This window comes from Arachis hypogaea, chromosome 9, assembly GCF_003086295.3.
Source record: "Arachis hypogaea cultivar Tifrunner chromosome 9, arahy.Tifrunner.gnm2.J5K5, whole genome shotgun sequence".
In the NCBI taxonomy this organism is placed as follows: Eukaryota; Viridiplantae; Streptophyta; class Magnoliopsida; order Fabales; family Fabaceae; genus Arachis; species Arachis hypogaea.
Window position 1 is genome coordinate 68,462,816 of NC_092044.1, and position 25,701 is coordinate 68,488,516.

General features: G+C 35.6%; 1 protein-coding gene across 1 annotated transcript; it reads left to right on the forward strand.

The window, feature by feature from the left end:
• Positions 1 to 9,013: 9,013 nt before the first annotated feature.
• LOC112711017 (probable UDP-N-acetylglucosamine--peptide N-acetylglucosaminyltransferase SEC) lies at positions 9,014 to 19,920 on the forward strand. The gene is made up of 28 exons (XM_025763543.3): positions 9,014 to 9,660; positions 10,132 to 10,277; positions 10,461 to 10,559; positions 10,654 to 10,704; positions 11,350 to 11,466; positions 11,595 to 11,651; positions 12,273 to 12,392; positions 12,648 to 12,710; positions 12,820 to 12,898; positions 13,640 to 13,749; positions 13,839 to 13,892; positions 14,002 to 14,069; positions 14,160 to 14,262; positions 14,548 to 14,750; positions 15,012 to 15,108; positions 15,561 to 15,632; positions 15,736 to 15,812; positions 16,911 to 17,027; positions 17,161 to 17,245; positions 17,334 to 17,501; positions 17,647 to 17,757; positions 17,843 to 17,929; positions 18,020 to 18,147; positions 18,276 to 18,358; positions 18,709 to 18,814; positions 18,943 to 19,089; positions 19,289 to 19,409; positions 19,501 to 19,920. Exons 1-28 carry the CDS (start codon positions 9,465 to 9,467, stop codon positions 19,612 to 19,614), a joined length of 2,979 nt encoding a protein of 992 aa, XP_025619328.1. The 5' UTR covers positions 9,014 to 9,464; the 3' UTR covers positions 19,615 to 19,920.
• Positions 19,921 to 25,701: the final 5,781 nt, after the last annotated feature.

The window sequence follows — 25,701 nt, forward strand, 5'->3', positions numbered from 1 at the left end:
GCTCTCATAATTAAAAAAATTCAAAAATAAAAAAAATATCTTTTCCTTATTTCCCTCCAAATTTTTGAAATTTTGGGTTGACTTGGTCAAAAATTTTTAAAAATTAGTTGTTTCTTACAAGTCAAGTCAAAATTTCAATTTTAAAAATCTTATCTTTTCAAAATCTTTTTCAAAAATCATATCTCTTCCATTTTTTTCTTATTTTCAAAAATTTTAAAAATTATTTTTCAAAATCTTTTTCTTATCTTTTATATCATATTTTCGAAAATATGCTAACAATTAATGTGATTGATTCAAAAAAATTTGAAGTTTATTGCTTTCTTGTTAAGAAAGGTTCAATCTTTAAATTCTAGAATCTTATCTTGTAGTTTCTTGTTAGTTAAGTCATTTTAAAAATTAAATCTTTTTCAAAATATCTTTTTCTTAAAATTTTTATCTTATCTTCTTATCTTATCCTTCTAAAAAATTTTATCTTTTTCAAAATTTGATTTCAAAATATCTTATCTAACTTCTTATCTTCTTATCTTTTTCAAATTTGATTTTAATATCTTTTTCAACTAACTATTTGACTTTTTGTTTGTTTCTTATCTTTTTCAAAACCACCTAACTACTTTTCCCTCTTCAATTTTCGAAAATACCTCTCTCTTTTTCAAAATTCTTTTTAATTAATTAATTGTTTTAAATTTTAATTTCAATTACATCTTATCTCTAATTTTCGAAAATTGCTCATCCCTTTTTCAAAATTATTGTCGAAATTCCCCCTCTTCTCTTCTTCTATTTAATTATTTAATTACTAACACTTCTCTTCACCTCTCTTCATCTAAAATCCGAACCCAATATATCCCTTGTGTTTGGATTCTTCACTTTTCTTTCTCCTACCCCCCTTTTCTTTTTCTACTAACATAAAGGAATCTCTATACTGTGACATAGAGGATTCCTCTTTCTTTTCTTGTTTTATTCTCTTTCATATGAGCAGGAACAAGGAAAAAGGCACTCTTGTTGAAATTGATCCAGAACCTGAAAGGACTCTGAAGAGAAAATTAAGAGAAGCTAAGTTACAACAATCTAAAGGTAACCTTTCAGAAATATTAGAACAAGAGAAGGAGATGGCAGTCGAAAATAATAATAATGCAAGGAGAATGCTTGGTGACTTCACAAAGCCAACATCCAAATTTGATGGAAGAAGCATCTCCATTCCTGCCATTGGAGCCAACAACTTTGAGCTGAAACCTCAGCTAGTTGCCTTAATGCAACAAAACTGCAAGTTTTATGGACTTCCATCTGAAGATCCTTATCAGTTTTTAAATGAGTTCTTGCAGATCTGTGAGACTGTAAAGACGAATGGAGTTGATCTTGAAGTCTACAGACTCATGCTTTTCCCTTTTGCTGTAAGAGACAGAGCTAGAATATGGTTGGATTCACAACCTAAGGATAGCCTGGACTCCTAGGATAAGTTGGTCACAGCCTTCTTGGATAAATTCTTTCCTCCTCAAAAGCTGAGCAAGCTGAGAGTGGATGTTCAAACCTTCAAACAAAAAGATGGTGAATCCCTCTATGAAGTTTAGGAAAGATACAAGCAGCTGACCAAAAGATGTCCATCTGACATGTTTTCAGAATGGACCATATTAGATATATTCTATTATGGTCTATCTGAATTTTCGAAAATGTCATTGGATCATTCTGTAGGTGGATCTATTCACCTAAAGAAAACGCCTGAAGAGGCTCAAGAACTCATTGATATGGTTGCAAACAACCAATTCATGTACACTTCTGAGAGGAATTCCGTGAATAATTGGATACCTCAGAAGAAAGGAGTTCTTGAAATTGATGCTCTGAGTGCCATATTGGCTCAGAACAAAGTGTTGACTCAACAGGTCAACATGATCTCTCAAAGTCTGAATGGATGGCAACATGCATCCAACAGTACTAAAGAGGCAGCTTCTGAAGAAGCTTATGATCCTGAGAACCCTACCATGGCAGAGGTTAATTACATGGGTAAACCTTATGGAAACACCTATAACTCATCATGGAGAAATCATCCAAATTTCTCATGGAAGGATCAACAAAAGCCTCAACAAGGCTTTAACAATGGTGGACGTAATAGGCTGAGCAATAGCAAGCCTATCCATCATCTTCTCAGCAACAGACAGAGAATTCTGAACAAAACACTTCTAATTTTGCCAATATAGTCTCTGATCTGTCAAAGGCCACTTTCAGTTTCATGAGTGAAACAAGATCCTCCATCAGAAATTTGGAGGCATAAGTGGGCCAGCTGAGTAAGAAAGTCATTGAAACTCCTCCCAGTATTCTCCCAAGTAATACAGAAGAGAATCCAAAAGGAGAATGCAAGGCCATTGATATAATCAATATGGCCGAATGCACAAGGGAGGAGGAGGACGAAAATCCTAGTGAGGAAGACCTCCTGGGACGTCCTTCAAGCAAGAAGGAGTTTCCTATTAGGGATCCAAAGGAATTTGAGGCTCATACAGAGACCATAGAGATTCCATTAAATCTCCTTCTGCCATTCATGAGCTCTGAAGACTATTCTTCCTCTGAAGAGGATGAAGATGTGACTGGAGAGCAAGTTGCTCAATATTTAGGAGCTATCATGAAGCTGAATGCCAAGTTGTTTGGTAATGAAACTTGGGAAAGTGAACCTCCCTTGCTCATTAGTGAACTAGATACTTGGATTCAGAAAATTTTACCTCAAAAGAGACAAGATCCTGGCAAGTTCTTAATACCTTGTACCATAGGCACCATGACCTTTGAAAAGGCTCTATGTGATCTAGGGTCAGGGATAAATCTTATGCCACTCTCTGTAATGAAGAAGCTGGGGATCATAGAGGTACAACCTGCCTTGTTCTCATTACAATTGGCAGACAAGTCATTGAGACAAGCTTATGGTATAGTAGAGGACGTGTTAGTAAAGGTTGAAGGCCTTTACATCCCTGCTGATTTCATAATCTTAGACACTGGGAAGGAGGAGGATGAATGCATTATCCTTGGAAGACCTTTCCTAGCCACAGCAGGAGCTGTGATAGATGTCAACAGAGGTGAACTAGTCCTTCAATTGAATTGGGACTACCTTGTGTTTAAGGCACATGGCCATCCCTCTGTGACAAAAGAGAGTAAGCATGAGGAACTTCTCTCAGTTCAGAGTCAAGAAGAACCCCCACAGTCAAACTCTAAGTTTGGTGTTAAGACCCCATATCCAAACTCTAAGTTTGGTGTTGGGACTATACAACATTGACCTGATCACCTTTGTGGCTCCATGAGAGCCACTGTCAAGCTATTGACATTAAAGAAGTGCTTGTTGGGAGGCAACCCAATTTTATTTATCTATTTTTTATTTTATTTTATTTTATTGTTATTTTGTGTTTTATTAGGTACATGATCATGTGGAGTCACGAAAAAAATAGAAAAATTAAAAACAGAATCAAAAACAGCAGAAGAAAAATCACACCCTGGAGGAAGCACAGGCTGGCGTTCAACGCCAGTAAGGAGCATCTGGCTGGCGTTCAACGCCAAAACAGAGCATCAACCTGGCGCTGAACGCCAGAAACAAGCAACATTCTGGCACTGAACGCCAGGAATGTGCCTAAGAGGAAAAGCTGGCGCTGAACGCCAGTAACAAGCATGAAAATGGCGTTCACCGCCAGAAACATGTTACATGTGGGCGTTGAACGCCCAGAATGTGCACCACTCGGCGTTTAAACGCCAGAATGGTGTACAAAGGCATTTTACATGCCTATTTGGTGCAGGGATGGAATTCCTTGACACCTCAGGATCTGTGGACCCCACAGGATCCCCACCTAACATATTCCCACCTTACCTCCTAATCCTATTACATTCTTCCCCATGTCACACTTCCCAACAACTTCAATCCCTTCTGTTTTTCATTCACCACCTACATCTAGGAAACTCTTCCCCATACACCCCACCTACCTTTAAAATTCAAATTCTCTTTCCCACCCAATCCCACCCATATAGCCGAATACACACATCCCTCAATCTCCTTTATATCTTCTTATTATTCTTCATCTTTTCTTTCTTCTCTTGCTCGAGGGCGAGCAATTTTCTAAGTTTGGTGTGGTAAAAGCATAGCTTTTTGCTTTTCCATAACCATTAAAGGCACCTAAGGCCAGAGACATTCAAAAAAAAAAGAAAAAAAAGAAGAAAAGAAAAAAAAGGAAAGACAAAAGCTTCCACCTCTGAGTCATGGGAGATGGAAAGACTCATGTAAAGGGTTTATAGCTCAGTGGTAGAACATTTGACTTCAAATCAAGAGATCCCTGAGATACCTCAGGGGATAAATTGTCCTCCACACAATTATTGGGAGCAACTAAGGATAGGAACACCAAAATTACTGGGGATCATGCAACAAAAGCAAGGAAGAGACATAGAGGAGCTCAAAGAGCACCATTGGTTCTTCAAGAAGGTGCCACCCTCACTCAGGTGGATTCATTCCTTGTTCTTATTTCTTTTTGCTTTTCGGTTTTTATGCTGTGTTTATCTATGTTTTGTGTCTCTACTTCATGATCATTAGTAGTTAGTAACTATGTCTTAAAGTTATGAATAATTCCATTAATCCTTCACCTTTCTTAAATGAAAAATGTTTTTAAATCAAAAGAACAAGAAGTACATGAATTTCGAATTTATCCTTGAATTTAGTTTAATTATATTGATGTGGTGACAATACTTTTTGTTTTCTGAATGAATGCTTAAACAGTGCATATTTTTGATCTTGTTGTTTATGAATGTTAAAACTGTTGGATCTTGAAAGAATGATGAACAAAGAGAAATGTTATTGATAATCTGAAAAATAATAAAATTGATTCTTGAAGCAAGAAAAAGCAGTGAAAAAAAAGAAAAGCTTGCAAAAAAATGGCGAAAAAAATAGAAAGAAAAAGAAAAAGCAAGCAGAAAAAGCCAATAGCCCTTAAAACCAAAAGGCAAGGGTAAAAAGGATCCAAGGCTTTGAGCATCAATGGATAGGAGGGCCCAAGGAAATAAAATCCAGGCCTAAGCGGCTAAATCAAGCTGTCCCTAACCATGTGCTTGTGTCATGAAGGTCCAAGTGAAAAGCTTGAGACTGAGTGGTTAAAGTTGCGATCCAAAGCAAAAAGAGTGTGCTTAAGAGCTCTGGACACCTCTAACTGGGGACTCTAGCAAAGCTGAGTCACAATCTGAAAAGGTTCACCCAGTCATGTGTCTGTGGCATTTGTGTATTCGGTGGTAATACTGGAAAACAAAATGCTTAGGGCCACGGCCAAGACTCATAAGTAGCTGTGTTCAAGAAACAACATGCTTAACTAGGAAAGTCAATAACACCATCCGAAATTCTAAGTTCCTAGAGAAGCCAATCATGCTAAACTTCAAAGGAAAAAGTGAGATGCCAAAACTGTTCAGAAGACAAAAGCTACAAGTCCCGCTCATCTAATTAGAATTAATATTCATTGATATTTTGAAATTTATAGTATATTCTCTTCTTTTTATCCTAATTGATTTTCAGTTGCTTGGGGACAAGCAACAATTTAAGTTTGGTGTTGTGATGAGCGGATAATTTATACGCTTTTTTGGCATTGTTTTTAGGTAGCTTTTAGTAAGTTCAAGCTACTTTTAGGGATGTTTTCATTAGTTTTTATGTTAAATTCACATTTCTGGACTTTACTATGAGTTTGTGTGTTTTTCTGTGATTTCAGGTAATTTCTGGCTGAAATTGAGGATCTTGAGCAAAACTCTGAAAAAGTCTGACAAAAGGACTGCTGATGCTGTTGGAATCTGACCTCCCTGCACTCAAAATGGATTTTCTAGAGCTACAGAACTCCAATTGGCGCGCTCTCAACGGCGTTGGAAAGTAGACATCCAGATCTTTCCAGCAATATATAATAGTCCATACTTTATTCGGAAATTGACGACGTAACTTGGCATTGAACGCCAAGTACATGCTGCTATCTGGAGTTAAACGCCAGAAACACGTCATGATCCGGAGTTGAACGCCCAAAACACGTTATAACTTGGCGTTCAACTCCAAGAAAAGCCTCAGCTCGTGGATAGATCAAGCTCAGCCCAAACACACACCAAGTGGGCCCCGGAAGTGAATTTATGCATCAATTACTTACTCATGTAAACCCTAGTAGTTAGTTTATTATAAATAGGACTTTTTACTAGTATATTAGACATCTCTGGACGCCTAGTCCTTAGACCATGGGGGCTGGCCATTCGGCCATGCCTGAACCTTTCACTTATGTATTTTCAACGGTGGAGTTTCTGCACACCATAGATTAAGGGTGTGGAACTCTACTATACCTCAAAGTTTCAATACAATTACTATTACTTTCTATTCAATTCTCTTTTATTCTTATTCCAAGATATACGTTGCACAACACTTTGATGAATGTGATGATCCGTGACACTCATCATCATTCTCACCTATGAACGTGCGTGACTGACAACCACTTCCGTTCTACCTTAGGCCGGGCGCATATCTCTTAGATTCCCCAACAGAATCTTCGTGGTATAAGCTAGATAGATGGCGGCATTCATGGGGATCTGGAAAGTCTAACCTTGTCTGTGGTATTCCGAGTAGGATCCCGGGAATCCGGAAAGTCTAACCTTGTCCGTGGTATTCCGAGTAGGATTCCGGTATTGAATGACTGTGACGAGCTTCAAACTCCTGAAGGTTGGGCGTGATGACAAACGCAAAAGAATCAATGGATTCTACTCCAACCTGATTGAGAACCGACAGATGATTAGCCGTGCTGTGACAGAGCATTTGGACCATTTTCACTGAGAGGATGGGATGTAGCTATCAACAAGGGTGATGCCTCCAGACGATTAGCCGTGCAGTGACAGTGCATAGGACCATTTTCCCGAGAGGATTAAAAGTAGCCATTGATGATGGTGATTCCCTACATACAGCTTGCCATGGAAAGGAGTAGGAAGGATTGGATGAATGTAATAAAAAAGTAGAGATCTGAGAGGAGCACAACATCTCCATACTCCTATCTGAAATTCCCACTATTGATTTACATAAGTATTTCTATCTTAGTTTATTTATCTTTATTTTCTATTTATTCCATTAATCAAATTTAAACCAATAATCCAATTATACTTGAATCCGCTTGACTGAGATTTGCAAGGTGACCATAGCTTGCTTCATACCAACAATCTCTGTGGGATCGACCCTTACTCACGTAAGGTATTACTTGGACGACCCAATACACTTGCTGGTTAGTTGAACGGAGTTGTGTCCACACATAGGTGCCATAATAATGATTCCATACAACAACAAAGAATACTACATTGATGTGATCACAATTTCGTCCACCAGAGAGCTTCAAACACATTAAGGACCACTTGTTCTTCATTGACTCTCAGGCTTAATTCACCCTTTTGCACATCAATCAGAGCTCTACCTGTAGCTAAAAAGGGTCTACCAAGAATAATAGAGGATTTTACATCCTCTTCCATGTCTAAAATAACAAAATCAGCAAGAAAAATAAATGGTCCTACTTTCACAAGCAAATCCTCAACAACACCCATAGGTAATTTAATAAAAAGATTAGCAAGTTGAAGAGAAATATGTGTGGGTTTTACCTCTTCAATTTGAAGTTTTTTCATCACTGAAAGTGGCATGAGATTGATGCTAGCTTCAAGATCACATAAAGCTCTTTGAATTGTGACATCTCCAATGGTGCAAGGAATCACAAAGCTACCTGGATCCTGCATTTTCTCAGGAAGGTTATGTTGAATAATAGCACTGCATTCCTTGGTTAACACCACCGTTTCTTGTTCCTTCCAATTCCTCTTGTTAGTCAACAATTCTTTCATAAATTTAGCATAAAAGGGCATTTGGTCCAGAGCCTTTACAAAAAGAATGTTGATCTGTAGCTTCTTGAAGACTTCTAAAAATTTAGAAAATTACTTGTCTTTGGAAGCCTTCTGAAGCCTTTGAGGATATGACATTTTTGACTTGTATTCAGGAGCCTTTGGCAATGTAGGATATGTGTAAAGAGAGTCTGGGAATAGGTTGTCTGCACGCTTTGGAGGGGTGTGCTCTACTTCTTCCTTCTTCTCCTCTGGAGCTTCCTTTTCAACTAGCTCTTCATTGACCTTGGTCTCAGAACCAGTTACTTTACCACTTCTCAATTGAATAGCCTTGCAATCTTCTCTTGGGTTTACCACTGTATCACCAGGAAATGTATTTGAAGACCTTTCAAGTATTTGTCTGCTCAGTTGGCTCATTTGCACCTCCAAGTTTCTAATGGAGGCTTTGGTTTCCTGCATAAAACTCCTCACCATCTCCCAATTAGAATCTTCTTAGGCTCTAAAATTTGCCTGTTGAGGTGGTTGTTGTACTTAACTAGTTTTATTTTTGTTATTGAAATTAAAAAAAGAATGAGTTATTGATAAACTTTAAATTCAAATTTAAATTTGAGTAATAAACTTATTTTGAATTTTATCTCACTAACCAGAATTAATTTTAAGATAAGAAATTACTTTATACTTCATATTATAGGATAGTGTGATTATTTGCTATTCTTTAAAAGCAGATATTACTAAATAAAATAGTGTAAGAAATTGAAGAAAAGTGTATTTACCAATTCAGGAAATACTAATTTATTTTTTAATAGAATAAATTATATATTGAATAACAAAAGTTATTATTGGTTTCTCTTCACACTAACTAATACTCAATGACGGTGTTCCAATAATGTTACCAAGAAATATTAATCAATATAATAGCTTTTATAATGACATAAGTCTCTAGTTTGAAAATCTGAAAATCATATCATAAAATGTAAAGTTTTAACAAGTAATAACGATGATTATATTGTTTTGATTTTAAGAATAAATACGATACCAATAAATAAAATTGTCCCAGGTAAATTTGAACAAAAATAAATCTTTATAAGTATTTTTTAAATATTATTAAATTATAAAATATTTATAATAATGATAATTATAAATATTTTTAATTTTTAATAAAAAAATTTAAAACAGTACTAACGTGTCACTAGACAAGGAGATCTCCAGTCACCTAACGGCGGCATCAGCTTTTTGTGCAAACTAACGGCGGTATCACCTTTGTGTACCAAATTAACGGCGGAGATCTATCGGCAAACAGAAGATCCTGATCACCTAAAATAACACTTGTCCCCTTTCGTTTCCCCTTGCCGAGTTTCACAGGAAAAACCAACCAACAAAACAGAAGAAACAGCGTAAACAGCACAGAAGAAAGAAGCAATAAGCTCGAGAACTTTCTCTCTCGCGCTTAGGGTTTCGCATTTTCGAGTTACTTCTTCTCCTTCAATTGCGATTACAATCTATTCCGATCCAACTCGCTCTCATGATCGTCGACTTCTACTTGAGCGGTTTCTGAATTTGTCTCCAAGATTCTCTCTCTTTCTCTCTCATCATTGCACGTCTGTCTGTTTTGCGGTCTTTCGTAAGTCGCCATCATGATCTCCGCCACCGGCGACAACCACCGCCACCATTACCACCACCACCAGCCGCAGCATCCTGGCGCTGTGGACGCTTCTCGGCCTCCGATCGCTGGAGATCGTGTTGAGCCGTTCTCTGTCAAGCAGGAGCCATTTTCTGTTAAGCAGGAGCCTGGTTCGCTCCCTCTGTTGCGTGGCCATGATTCTAACGAAGGTTTGTTGTAATATCTTATGACATTTCAGTTCGTTGTGGCAAAAATTGGGTTGAAATAATTTTTTGCCTAACCTAAGTTTTTCGGTAAATTTCTCGTGGCCGTTCCTGATGTAGTTTTGTCAGCTGAAGTAACTGCTTCGTCGGCTTTTATAGCTTTGTGTGTCGGAATTGGGAGGGTTAGAATTAGGTTTTAGCTATGTTAGGGTTAGTTAGGGTTTATCAGAAATTCTGTTCATTTCGAATTTATTACTTTATTTGTAAACAGAGAGTTATATTGGTCTATTGGAATAGTCTATTTTGTGATGGTTTTTATTATGTAATGGGTGAACCGTCACAGCGGATCAGGAACATCGGTGAAAAATTGTTTCAGTGCTTATGCTATGGTTGTACTTATTCTTATCATACAATAGCTACGTTTGTTCTGATTGATTATCCTTTTTTTTTTAATAGTTAATCTTTCTGTTGATGCAGTTGATGAAGATTTTCATTTGTCTCTTGCACACCAAATGTATAAGGCTGGAAATTATAAGAAAGCTCTAGAACACAGTAACACTGTCTATGAGAGGAATCCACTTCGTACTGACAACTTACTGCTCTTGGGTGCAGTATACTACCAGGTTAACCCCCCCCCCCCCCCTCTTTTTTTTTCCCTTTTTGTTTTTTATATTCCGATATGTCTGTTTTGTCTCTCTTTTGTTGGACTATTTACTTAAAAGGCTTAGCAGTTAGCTCTTATTTCTTTTATTCCTTTTTTGTACTGTGTTCTAAGTGAGTGTTACTGTTTGTAACTTTGAATGTAGTTGCATGATTTTGATATGTGTGTTGCAAAAAATGAAGAAGCACTCAGGATTGAACCACACTTTGCCGAGTGTTATGGTAACATGGCTAATGCATGGAAGGTAAGTTACTGCTGCTTAAGAGGTTAGAGTATGACGGTATAAATTACACTTTCTCTTATGGCTTCTTGGGCTGATACAATTTAACTTGTTGCAGGAAAAAGGAAACATTGACCTTGCAATTCGCTACTACTTGATTGCTATAGAGGTTTGCATGCAACTTTGGACCATGCCTTCAGTTTGTTTGTATCTTTTGTTGTTGTTTTTGTTTTGAACGTGCATTGAACTCCATAAAATATGGTGCTCAGTTTCCAAGTTTCCACTTTTTAAATTTAAGTGTCAAATAGTGTTGTCCTGAACAGTTGTCAAATTGTGAATTTCAACTGCTATATATCTTTTCTGTATTTTGAATCATAAAGTATCATAAGATTTAGAAACACATTTCAAACTAAATATAATTGATTCCGCTACAAAATTACAAAGAATATGTAAAGTGAATGAGCTAGTTGTGTGATTCTAGCACAAGTCGGAGCAATTTTTGCTGCAATGCTATTTCTGAATAGCTAAGTTCATGATTGGATCAATTGTAGATACGATTATTATAATTTCCATGGAATAGCTTTTGCTGGAATATGAATATAGAATTGGAAGCCATATAAACTCTATAACTCTTTGTGGGTGACTGGGTGCTATTATTTTATACGACAATGGTGATGTTTTAATTTATTTATTTGATCTGAAACTAGCTTTTTAATATTGCCCCCCTTCTTTATTTTCATTTTGTTCCCATTGTTTGTTCTTATTTGTTGTTTTCGCTTCCTTGAGTAGTTTGTTTATTGTTCTGCTGCTGTAGCTTCGTCCGAATTTTGCTGATGCATGGTCAAACCTAGCTAGTGCATACATGCGTAAAGGAAGACTCACGGAAGCAGCTCAGTGCTGTCGGCAAGCACTTGCTATAAATCCTCTAATGGTATTCCCAACTCTTACTGTGATCAAAAGTAGTTATTCAGAATGCTCAAGTCCGAGTCTCTTACTTCTCCGTTCCATTTTTCATAGTTGTTTTGTTAGCTTTACTGATATGTTGTATATTTGCTACAGGTTGATGCCCATAGCAACCTGGGGAATCTAATGAAAGCCCAAGGGTTGGTGCAAGATGTAAGTCCTAGGTTTTTTGATAATTTTCTTGTTTTAAGTGGTAGTCTTTTTTCACTTCTTTTAGATCCTGGATTCATAAACTATCTTATGACACCACTCTTCTGATGTTCTTCTCTGCAAGAATTCCCAGTATGAGTGACTTGTGAATTAGGGTGTTTTACATGGGAGAGTGGTTTCTTATAAGTTCTTTTCAGTCAGTATTCTATGTACCCACCTCATCTTGCTACTAGATCCAGTACAGCCCCTTCAATACTAATTTATTTACCCATTTGAGGCGATTATCAACTAGATTCCCTTTAATGAGTGAACATCCGTGTGTGTTGTGCTGGCCCACCTCTTGTTCACCATCCTGTATAGCTTGGTAAAAGAAGCTAAAATTGTGTATTTGCTGGCCTGGATGCCTGGAGGGCTCCTTCAATGCTTAGTATTTTATACCCTACATCTCTTATTTTCTTTAGTTACTGATTTAAATATTCGGGTGTGGAACTGTGTAAAAAAAAAAATTTACAGTTCGATACAGATATCAAGTTGTTGTCTTCAAGCCAGAACTCAGATGATGGTTGGTCTAGTTGTATTCCATCTCCAAGACTGCAAATAGTCAGAATCTAACATTTTGTGCAGGCATACAGCTGTTACCTTGAGGCATTACGCATTCAGCCAACTTTTGCTATCGCATGGTCAAATCTTGCTGGCTTATTCATGGAGTCTGGCGATCTCAACAGAGCCCTTCAGTATTACAAGGTATATTCTATTCTTACATTTTACACCACATTCTTCAGTGGAATTTTTTGGCACTGGTGTGTAGTTAGTTTTTCTAACATTATTCCGTTGCCACTGCCATAAATGCAACTGGCTTGTAATGTGTCTCCCTTAAATACAATTGCTTGGTTTTGCTATAATTCTTTCTGAATTCTACTAGATGGTCAGAGTTAATCCTGTCCTGGCAATTTTGTGAGGATCATGTTCTCATTTTACTTCCCCCCAAACATATTTCAGGAAGCAGTGAAACTCAAACCTTCCTTCCCTGATGCATATCTGAACCTTGGAAATGTGTACAAGGTAGGGTCTCAAGCTTAATTAGTCGGTTGCAACTTGCAACTGGTAATACTTTGAATAATTGAATTCCATTGCTGGATGGTTGAACTTTTTCTTACTTTAACTTAACCAGGCTCTAGGGATGCCTCAAGAAGCTATTGCCTGTTATCAACAAGCTCTTCAGGCACGGCCAAACTATGGCATGGCTTACGGTGAGTATTTATAGCAATGGTCTTGGTTTCTTAAGCTCACTGTGATAATGATCTCATGTATAATCAATTTATTTGGAGTTATTCTTTCTAAACCAATTTTGCCAGTGTGTTATAATATTTCACAGTTGATGGTTGATTTATTTTAGAGTAATACCCCGATTGGTCCCTAACAATTTTTTTTGTTTAGTAATACCCCAATTGATCTCTAACAATTTTTTTGCTCAACACAAACTAGTCCCTAACAAAAAAAAATGACAAATTGGCCCCTGTTTTTTTAGAATGTTAGGCAATTTAGTATTTTATAAGGGAAAGAACAAATTAATTCTGTAGTTACTAAAAGTTTAGGGCCAATTTGTCATTGTTATTATTATTATTATTTGTGAACTGTGAAGGTCTAACTTGTCTAATGTGAAAGTTGTTAGGGACCAGTTTATGACGTTACTCTTTGAAAAATAATGACCAGTTAACAATTACTCTGTTTTCTTACTAACCATTAGTAATGGCCTGAATGAGTATTAATCTATTTGTTGACTCATCTCTATACGGTTTTTCTTGAGATAGATATGTTTATAACTGAGCATGATGGTAGCTGTCAATGATTAATACTGAATTATTGAATAACTTAACTTGTGAAATGATGACAAGTTCTCTGGAAATAAGTTGGTCTACACATTGCAACATTGTAAGCCCCAATGTTGCTTGTCACACTAACAGTGTATTGTATTATCAAATGCTTTGCAGGGAATCTGGCTAGTATATTTTACGAGCAAGGTCAACTAGACATGGCGATTCTACACTATAAGCAAGCTGTTGCATGTGACCCCAGATTTTTGGAGGCTTACAATAATTTGGTTGGTTTCTGTGTAGTTAAAAGAGCCTAAATCTGCACTTCCATCTGCAGTTGAATCACGATTTCTTCTATTTTGTGTACTATTTATAGGGTAATGCGCTAAAAGATGTTGGCAGAGTGGAGGAAGCAATTCAGTGTTACAATGTATGCTATCTTGTGGAATGTGCATCACATATATGTTTATTGGTCATTCCGATTTTCATGCTATCAAACTCCTACTGAATGATCTTTCATTTCTTTTCCTTGTGTGAAGCAATGCCTTCAATTACAGCCCAACCATCCACAAGCATTGACCAATCTTGGAAATATATACATGGAATGGTGTGTAATACTTGTCTCTCAAAGTTGGTCAATTTTGTGTTTATGATATGTTGTAGGATGATCTTATCATTTGAAATTGCTGTGATACAGGAACATGGTGTCTGCTGCTGCTCAATATTACAAGGCTACACTGAGTGTAACCACTGGATTGTCTGCTCCTTATAACAACCTTGCTATAATCTATAAGCAGCAGGTACTAAAACCTAGAGTACAATTCCATTAACATCTCAACTGATGTGAAATGTAATGCTTGCATGTGTTCTAGTGTGCACTTGTAGTTGGGGTTTGGTATACGAAGCAGTTTGTATTTGATGACACTTCTTTTTTTTGTCCGTTTACCTGTGTGCTAGTTGATTAGAAAATATGTATCAATGTTGATTTCTCTCGTTTTTTTTTTCCCTTGTTCGCCTGTGCTAGAAGTTGATTAGAAAATATATAATGTTGATTTTTTTGTTCATTCATGTACAATTCATTGTAGGGAAGTTATGCTGATGCCATATCTTGCTACAATGAAGTCCTACGCATTGATCCCTTGGCAGCTGATGGGCTTGTAAATAGGGGAAATACGTACAAGGAGATTGGCAGAGTTAGTGAAGCCATCCAGGATTATATACGTGCAATTGCTGTCAGGCCTACTATGGCTGAAGCCCATGCAAATTTGGCGTCAGCCTATAAAGATAGGTATGCTGAGTTTTATTCTATTTCATGTTTTTGAAGAGCATTGTGCAATGCTTTAAATTCAGAAAGTAAAGCTAACTAACTACACTTGCAATGTGGTTTTTCTTGCAACTTTTGGGTTTACTTGTCATATTTTCCCTATGGCTAAAATTTTATGTTCCCCTTGCTCTCTCACTCAAGTGTGACTTCCATAAACATGGTTTCTAGATAGTGTTTTGCTTCTTGATACTTATCTGAAATTCTTAATCACATTATTTATTTCAGTGGACATGTAGAGGCTGCTATAAAGAGCTATAGGCAGGCGTTGATTCTCCGTCAGGACTTTCCCGAAGCAACTTGCAATCTCCTACATACACTTCAGGTTTTTATATTCAATATTTGTTCTTGATATTTCTGTCAGAATGAACCAACCATGCATTTCATTCTTTTATCGGTAGATTTGAGATTGATGTTGTCGTCGTTCCAGTTAGTTTGTCAGTTCATATGATGTGGTTCGAATTGATAACCATTCGTATTTGATGTATTTGATGTCATTTTAGACTTGATTCAAATGTTAATATTGCTCTTGAATAAGATTTTTGATTGATGAACTTTTTGAGTTGAATAATATCACTTGTGTAGCATGCATTGTGAACTTTACCATAGTTACCTACTTACACCTCTTTCTGTTTCTAACCTAGATGAATTTTGGTTTCTCTGTTTTCTGGTTTTGATGATTTGCTACGTTAATTTCATGAAATTTGTATATGTCTCGTATTTTCCAAATGTCTGTTACTTGGTATCAATTTGTCTGACTCATTTGTTGTATTGCAGTGTGTCTGCAGTTGGGAGGATCGTGATCAAATGTTTGCTGAAGTTGAAGGGATAATCAGGAGGCAGATTAATGTCAGGACTTGGGACTATTTTTACTCTTATTTTAAATGGATAGATGCTTTGATACACACAATTTCTTCAATATGCTAAATTTATTTTCATATATTGTTTTCAGATGTCAGTTCTTCCTAGTGTTCAGCCATTCCATGCAATTGCATATCCACTTGACCCATTGCTAGCTCTGGAAATCAGGTATTTGCAGATTGAGAAAATTGCACTCCCCTCCCCTGCGAGATGCTAAAATGATACTCCCCTCCCCTGCGAGATGCTAAAATGATACTCCCCTCCCCTCTATTTTATAAATGTACATTTCCCTCCCTTATAACTTTTAAAAAACCTCCTTTTTAATCTATTTTAAATTTTTTGTGTTAACTAATGTTAACTTTATCCATTTTTCAAGAAAAAATAAATTATTTTTTGAAAAAATACTCATTAATAAAAATTTTATTTTTTATCATTAAATTTTGCTTACCAAAATATCCTTTAATAAATTATTTATTTATTGATTAAATTGTATTTTTACCAAAATATTTTTAAAATAATTAATAATTAAATTATTTTTTTCTAAGATACCTACCCTTCAATAATTTTTTAATTATTAAATTATGATTTTACTAAAATTTTTTTTAACAATTATTTTTATATTTATTATTAATTTTTTGATATCAATATATATTATTTTAACATTAAATGAAAAAATCTTACCACTGTTAATATGTGTAACAATTAATATATATTGATATTGAAAAATAATCTTACTAAAATTTTTTATTTAATGTTAAAATAATATATATAAATATCAAAAAATTAATAGTAAAATATAAAAAAAATTGTTAACGAAAATTTTGGTAAAATTATAATTTAATAATTAAAAAATTATTGAAGGGTATTTTAGAAAAAAATAATATAATTATTATTTTTTTTAAAATATAATTTAATCAATAAAAGAATAATTTATTAAAGGATATTTTGGTAAACAAAATTTAATGATAAAAAGTAAAATTTTTGCTAATAGGTATTTTTTTAAAAATAAATTTTTTTCTTAAAAAATGGATAAAGTTAACATTAATTAACACAAAAAGTTTAAAATGGATTAAAGAGAAAATTTTTTAAAAGTTAAAAGGGAGGAGAATGTACATTTATAAAATAGAGGGGAGGGGAGTGTCATTTTAGCATCTCGCAGGGGAGGGGAGTGGAAATTTCTCTTGCAGATTCAATTAAGAAACAGGGAACATTTTGTATACAAGGTTTTGTTTTGTTTTATAATGTCCTTCCTAATACTTTCTGCAGCCGTAAATATGCTGCACACTGTTCCTTGGTTGCGTCTCGGCTTGCTCTGCCTCCGTTCAACCATCCTGCTCCTATCCCAATTAAACGGGAGGGAGGATATGAGAGGCTAAGGATTGGGTATGTTAAAATCACTTGATTCACTTCGCTAAATCTTTTCACAGTTTCCCCCTCGTTTTTGTTCCATTTGTCATTATTATTTGCCAAATTTTCTTTTACTCTATGTTCAAGTTTCGGGTTATTTTGGTTGCAGGTATGTTAGCAGTGACTTTGGTAATCATCCCCTGTCTCATCTCATGGGATCTGTTTTTGGTATGCACAACAGGAAAAATGTTGAGGTATTTCATTAGGTCTTATTCATGCTATGTGAGACATACATATAAATATTTTACCAATGTTCTATGGTAATCAACTATCAATATGTAGGTGTTCTGTTATGCCTTGAGTCCTAATGACGGTACAGAATGGAGGCAGCGTATTCAATCTGAAGCAGAGCACTTTCTGGATGTATCTGCTATGTCATCAGATATGATAGCAAAAATGATCAACGAGAGTAAAATACAAGTTCTGGTTAACCTTAATGGTTATACGAAGGTAGTTTTCTTGTGTAAATTATTTTTTATCTACATCAGTAAAACTATTTGTAATCCGTAATTAATTTAACTGTGTTGCAACTTCTATGTGTGAATTTGTTCAATGAAACCATACCTTGATTACTTGTTTGATTGTTTCCTTGCAGGGTGCTAGAAATGAGATATTTGCTATGCAACCTGCACCAATTCAAGTTTCATATATGGGATTCCCTGGAACAACAGGCGCTACTTACATAGATTACGTAGTCACTGATGAGGTGAGACACTGAGTGATGTTCTAGCCTATTTAACAGGCCACCCAGCATGTTCTCCGATTTTTCAACCCATGATATTCTCTTGCAGTTTGTTTCACCGCTACAGTATGCACATATTTATTCTGAAAAGATTGTCCATCTCCCCCATTGCTACTTTGTAAATGATTATAAGCAGGTTAGTTTTATGAACTTCTGTTGGAGAACCTGAGATAAATTCAGTTCCCCGTGTATTTACATTAATAGTGATTTTCCGTATATACTTCAGAAAAACCTGGATGTGCTGGATCCAAACAGTCCACACAAACGATCAGATTATGGGCTACCTGAGGATAAATTTATATTTGCATGCTTTAATCAACTTTACAAGATGGATCCCGAGATATTCACTACATGGTAATGGCGGGATGCTCCTCTCTTTTTCAACTTGTTAGACCAAAAATGAAAGTTGATCTATGGTGACTTCTATTCTCAATTTTGGCATATTAATCCTTGAATGTTTTCCTATTCTTACATTAATTCAGGTGCAATATTCTTAAGCGTGTACCGAACAGTGCACTTTGGCTCCTAAGATTTCCTGCAGCAGGAGAAATGAGATTGAGGCAATGTACGTGTTTTGCGGTGTTGCGGTTTCATTTTTCAGAATTTATATTGTTTAATATGGTGTCAGACAGGCAGAGCTAGAATAGTTTTTTGGAGGGGGCCAATATAAAAAAATATAATTTTAGAAGGGAAGGAAAAATAAAATTAGGGGGGACTAATGTAAAAATTAATGGACTATATACATAAATTTTAAATTGGGGGGGGGGGGGGACCATGGCGCCCCTTACAATGTATGAGTCTCCGCCCCTGGTTCCGATGTCCATTCCTTTTTATTAGGAGAATTGACCACATTCACAACCTTGAAATAGCATTGCACTTTTGGACGTCATTTCTAATTTTACGAACTTATGTCAGATGCTGCTGCACAAGGGGTACAACCAGATCAGATTATTTTCACAGATGTGGCAATGAAGAATGAACACATCAGGCGAAGTTCTTTAGCTGACTTATTCCTCGACACGTAATGTCTTTATTTATGTTTAAAGTCTTTAATTTTTGCTGTGTGCATTTTGTTTCAGTCTACTATTCGCTAGACTGCTTGCATAATTCTGCCTGTACTAATGCCATGCTTACCCTGATTTTGTTCAGGCCATTATGCAATGCACACACAACTGGAACTGATATATTATGGGCGGGTCTACCAATGGTGACTCTTCCTCTTGAGAAAATGGCTACTAGGGTTGCTGGGTCACTCTGTCTTGCAACTGGAATGGGTGAAGAGATGATTGTTAGCAGGTTAGCACTTTTGTTTTGGTATGCCTGTTGCTATGGCGTCGGTTGATCTATGTAGCCGATCCTATCTAATGGGATAAAATTTTATTGTTGTTGTTGCTGTTTCCTTTTTGAAATAATTGTCTTACAATTTTTGCCGTATTGTATCGCTGAGTTTAATTAATTAATAATTTTAAACTTTTTGTGAAAACCGAATGTAAAGCTTGAAAGAATATGAAGACAGGGCAGTATCTCTTGCCCTTAATCGCCCAAAACTACAAGCTCTTACTAACAAGCTCAAAGCTGTACGCATGACCTGCCCTCTGTTTGATACGGCACGCTGGGTGAGTTCCAAAATATGGTTCATACAGGACTATTTGATCTTTTCCATTTTCTATAACACGAAGTATTCTTAAGCTGTTGTCAATGTTGCAGGTGAGGAATCTCGATAGAGCATATTTCAAAATGTGGAATCTGCATTGCGGTGGTCAACGCCCCCAGCATTTCAAGATCACCGAAAATGATCTCGAATGTCCTTATGATAAATAGGTATAGGAATTAGACGGGAATGTAGATAGGAAAGATCAAAGAGAAAAGCAGCAAGTAATTTCGGGTGTGCTGGTGCGTTATACACTAATACTGTGTCAATGGTGTATCTGACAAATACCTCGGATTAAGAAAAATGTGATGTATTTTTATTTAACGAAACACAAATGTTTGTGTGCTTCAATGAGTTCTGAAGTGAAGATCTGGCGTTGAACCACGGTGAGATTGCCGTATCATTCAGATTTACGTAATGAAAGGTTGGTTGTAATGTTTGCTAAGCTTTAATAGATCCATGCACCGAAAAGAAAATGCCTTGATTGCTTTCTTCTTAGGGTTGTACTTCAATATTCTTGGTGCCTTAGGCACATCCGCATCATGGACCATCATATTTCCAGAAAGATTAAAATATGAAGTAAACTTGTTACTTTATCTATTTAACTAGAGGACTATTAAACATATACAAGTCTTTTTGGTATACAAGTTCATACAAGTCTTTTTGGTATACAAGTTCATACAAATTGGTTCTAATCCAATATAAATAATTCTCAATTTACATTGTGTGTTTAAATTGGTTCTAATCCAATAAAAATAATTCTTAATTTACATTGTGTGTAAACACGTGCTTTTCTACCTCTTGAATAGCACAAACAATTCTCTCTCAATTAAAACTACAATGCTTAAAATTCAAATAAGATCAAATCTCTCAAAAATCTCTCAAAATCGTCGTGAAAAGTGAGAAAGTTACGAAGTTGAATTCGAAAAAAATGATGAGAAAATGACATAAGAAGATGAGGAAGAAGAAATAGCAGAATATGAAAACAAGAAAGATATAGAGTTTTGAATTATGCAGAGTTTTGAATTATGCAGAATTTATTAGCACACATACCGAAATTTCTTAAACAATACACTTAAATATTTTCGTGTTACATCGAAATTTGTTACAAATATAGTAAAATGTTACCTCTAATGTTGCATTTTTTTTCTTATTTTTTTTTGTTTCTTTCTTTCTTTTAGTTGAATGAATATAAGTTCATCCCATTTCAAATAATTTTGCAGCATTATGTATTTTTTCTTCTTTGTTTGATTTTTTTTGTTTTTATTTTGTTAAGAGAGTAAAACAAGAAAAAATTTGAAAAGGTAAGATAAAAGGTTAAAGATGAATAAGAAAAAAAGAAGATGGTGATGATGATGAAAAAAAGAACAAGCAATAGAAAAAGAGGAAGAAGAGGAAGAGTTTTGAATTATGTAAAATTTATTAGTACAAAAACACCGAAAATTTTTAAACAATACAATTAAATATTTTCGTGTTACATCGAAATTTGCTGCAAATACAGAAAAATATTTCCTTTAATGCTGTATTTTTTCTTCTTTCTTCCTCTCTTTCTTTCTTTCAAAGAATGAATGTATGTTTATCCTCTTCGAAGTGATTTTGTAGCATTTATGTGTTTCTTCTTCTTCTTTTGTTTGATTTTTTTGTTTTTATTCTTATTAAGAGAGTAAAATAAGAAGAAACTTGAGAAGATAAAACAAGAAAAAAAAAGGAGACGATGATGATGATGAAAAAGAAGAATAAGAAACAGTAGAACATGAGGAGGAGGGAGAAGAAGAGTTTTGAATTATGCAGAACTTATAAGCACACATACATCGAAAATTCTTAAACAATACACTTAAATATCTTCGTGTTACACTGAAATTTGCTGCAAATACAGAAAAATATTTTCTTTAATGCAGAACTCTTACATTACATTCAATTCAAACCATCAACGATGAACAACAATTTTCACAAACAAAAACAACATTATTCACCTACTAGAATAAAAAACTACTAACAAAAACATTAACTAGAATCAAACTACTCCTCAACCACTTGATTGGATTCAAAACAATAATCAACTTCCCTCTGGTTCAATTGAAAATCTGAATTTGAATTATTCATTATCTTCAATAATGAGATAACTGTTCAGAACTGATTTTAAAGCTTGATTTCAATAACGTAGAGAACGAACGAAGAGAATGCAGAGATGACAAAGAACGTAGATAAAACACGTGGAGAAAATTCAAAAATGAAAACGAAATCCTTTCGAAAAAGACAGTTATATATTCGCGTGTTGATTGAAAAGTTGGTTAGATAGTGGCGCATGAGGTGAATTAGGTTAAAGAGACTTCAATGGACTTGTATGGAATAATGACTTGTATGTGGAGAATATTTGTTAATTATATTAGTGTCAAACTGTCAATTACTTATGTAAAAATGTAACCGACAGGTTTCCAGTTGAGTTGACATTTTTTGTTGGAAAGAGGTTGAGTTAGACATTTTATTTCAAACTTTATTTGCAATGGCCAGGTTACAAGTTTCACCATACTGCTGCTACCAATGACAATCGAATTGTAGGATTTTTTATTTAAATAAATTAAATAAATGTTTTACTTCTTGAAATAAATAATTATAAAAATTATTACCAAAATCTGTCTTCCAGTAGTAAATGAGATATGTATAAGCTTATCTCGTTTACAATTGTAGGATTTTTTATTTAAATAAATTAAATAAATGTTTTACTTCTTGAAATAAATAATTATAAAAATTATTACCAAAATCTGTCTTCCAGTAGTAAATGAGATATGTATAAGCTTATCTCGTTTACATTGTAAACGAGATAAGGGTGGGGGATGACTATATATATATGTCATTTACAGCGAGGTTCTTGGCCCCAGTTCGAATCTTTCGACCACTTTCTCATCTCTTTTACCCCTTTCTGACCATATTATCGAGTAATACAAAGATGGTGCGTGCAGATACACGTGATCGGGACATCAACAGGCTAAATATGACATGGTACTATGCTGGACAACTGACTTTGCAGTTAGTTCTATTATCTTCAGTTTTATATAATCCCATATATGTATTGCCATGGTTAAGGTACTTGCCAAGAACTAGAATAGAATTTGTATCATTAAGAACATGTCACTGATAGAAATTGGTAATTCTAGTAATGTGGTTATTATTTTTTTGGCAATTAAGTTGTTAACTACATAATTATTAATTTAGAGTTTAAATAATGAGGTAGTTGCTTTCCAATCATTGAGTCTAGTTTCTTTGTCACACGTTTCTTAATTTATTAATTTAGTTAGTAACTATCCAATTTTGATAATTAGATTATTAAGTTAAGTCAAAGTTTGATAGTTAGATTATTAATTACTTTACTTTAGTTAAGAAAGTACATATTAATAGAAAATGTCATGACGGCATAAATTCAGTTAGTACATACGTGTAAAATTCTGTTAAGCAAATGTATAGAATAGTCAAGACAGTTTGATATGTTGATGGACCTATACAAATTTTTAATTTTTAATGATTGTGAAATCTTTTTCTTTGTTAGAGGCATCGCCTACTCTTGTCCCAGCCAGTGAGTCACATGCTTCCTCCACCCGACACCATCGTCCCGTATCTGAGGGAGGTTGAATTTGGCGAAACAGTGCCTCTTAGAGATTTCGTATTCGACAAATCCCTGATTACATCATTCGTGGAGTGATGGCGTCCGGAGACCCACACATTCCAACTATCGTGGGGTGAGGCCTGATAAACCCCGTTTCTAGGGTTTATCTTGTGTTGAATTTAGAGCAATTTGTTAACCTTTTCTCATATTTATTCAATAAAATAGCATAGTTTCATGATTGTCTCTTAATTTGTGCCTAAATGTGAACACATGCTTTTGGACCCTTGATTTGATGATTTTAATCTTCCTTTGATTCCACTAGATGCCTTGATGTGTTTGCTAATGATTTCAGATTGAAAAGGGCTAGGAATGGATCAAAGGAGTGAAGAGAAAGTATGCAAAGTGGAGAAATCATGAAAAGCCAAAGATTTGAGACAAGTCCATGGACGCGCACGCGCACTGAACGCCCACGCGTGGATCGCGCACAGCACGCGTACGCGTCGATGCTGACACATGATTTTTAAGTGAATTCATGCCCAGCAAGTTCACAGAAGGTGTGGGGCCCAATCTGAACCCTCTTTGGTGCCAAAATGCACAAAAAGGACCAAGGATTGAAGGGGAAGGCATCAATTAGTCATAGTATAAGTTCAGTTTTGAGAGTTAGTTTTCTAGAGAGAGAAGCTCTCTCTTCTCTCTAGAATTAAGATTAGGTTTAGGTTTTAATTTCTTAGATCTAGGTTTTAATCTTTTGCTTTCATCTACTTCTACCTTTCAATTCTATTTTGCTACATCTTGTTCTTCTATTCTCTGGTTGCAATTTCCTTTATTTCCTTCCCTTACTTTGTAAGTTGATTTACACTTGTTCTTCTTATTTTCTCTTAATGCAATTTGAGGTATTTCACGTTAATTGTGTTTTCTTAGATTGTTGTTAATTCTTTGCATCTATTTGTTGTTAGAATTCATTCTTATTGTCAATTTACCATGCTTTTCTTTTATGCCTCCCAAGTGTTTGATAAAATGCTTAGAAGGATGTTGAGTAGAATCTTGTGTTCTTGGCTTGAGATGGTAAATGAGGAATTCTTGAGTCACTAATGACCAAGTAATTGGTGATTGGTAGCTGGTATGCGAAATTGTGATTCACACTTTTCACAACTCCGCATAGCTAACCAGCAAGTGCACTGGGTCGTCCAAGTAATACCTTACGTGAGTAAGGGTCGATCCCATTGAGATTGTCGGCTTGAAGCAAGCTATGGTCATCTTGTAAATTTTAGTCAGACGGATTCAAATGGTTATAAGGTGTTGATAATTAAAAGATAATTAAAACGGAAAATAAAAGACAGTTACTTATGTAGTTCCTTGGTGGGAATTTTAGATAAGCGTTTGGAGATACTTTGTTGCCTCTGAACCTCTGCTTTCCTATTGTCTTCATCCAATCATGCCTACTCCCTTCCATGGCAAGCTGTATGTTGGTGGATCATCGTTGTCAATGGCTACCATCTGTCCTCTCAGTGAAAACATGTCCTCTACGATTTCCCGCATGGTTAATCAGCTGTCGGTTCTCGATCGTGTCAGAATAGAATACATTTATTCTTTTACACACTGTCACTGCGCCCAACAGTCACGAGTTTGAAGCTCGTCACATTCTTCCCATCCCAGATCCTACTCGAAATACCACAGACAAGGTTTAGACTTTCCAGATCTCAAGAATGCTGTCAATTGATTCTAGCTTATACCATGAAGGTTCTAACGTCACGAATTCGAATGCTCTGTTGTCAGGACAGGTGATTCAGATCCGTGGGTCAGAGACCAAAGAGAGTATACTCCAGCCGTCGTTCAATGACTACGTTGAACATCATGTAGTCTGCTTTGTGGTTGTCAGGCACGCGGATCTTGGCTAAGCGAGTAACGAAGATTAGGTGATTGTCACGGGTCACCCCTTCATTCTAACTTAACTGAATTAAGTACAAGAGTATATCTTGGAGGAGAAGTAGGCGTGAATTGAATAGAAAAACAATAGTACTTGCATTAATACTCGAGGAATAACAGAGCTCCTCACCTTAATCTGTGAGGTGTAAAAACTCCACCGTTGGAAAATACATAAGAACAAGGTCTACGCATGGCCGAATGGCCAGCATCCCAAATGGCATAATACAATCGAAATAGGGTTCAAAGACCTGATCTAAGGATCGAAAAATGGTCCAAAGATGTGAATACAATAGTAAAAGGTGCTATTTATACTAAACTAGTAAACAATGTTTACAGAAAATGAGTAGATAGTGCAGAAATCTACTTCCAGGGCCCACTTGGTGTGTGTTTGGGCTGAGCATTGAAGCTTTCACGTGCATAGGCTCTTCTTGGAGTTTAAACGCCAGTTTTGGTGCCATTTTGGTGTTTAACTCCAGCTTTGGTGCCAGTTCTGGCGTTTTACGCCAGAAAAGAGTCTCTGGTGGGCGTTTGGACGCCAGTTAGGGCCATCAAATCTCTGGCAAAGTATGAACTATTAAACATTTCTGGAAAGCACAAGATGTCTACTTTCCAAAGCAATTAAGAGCGCGCCAATTAATCTTCTGTAGCTCCAGAAAATCCACTTCGAGTGGAGAGAGGTCAGAATCCAACAGCATATGCAGTCCTTTCTCAGCCTCTGAATCAGATTTTT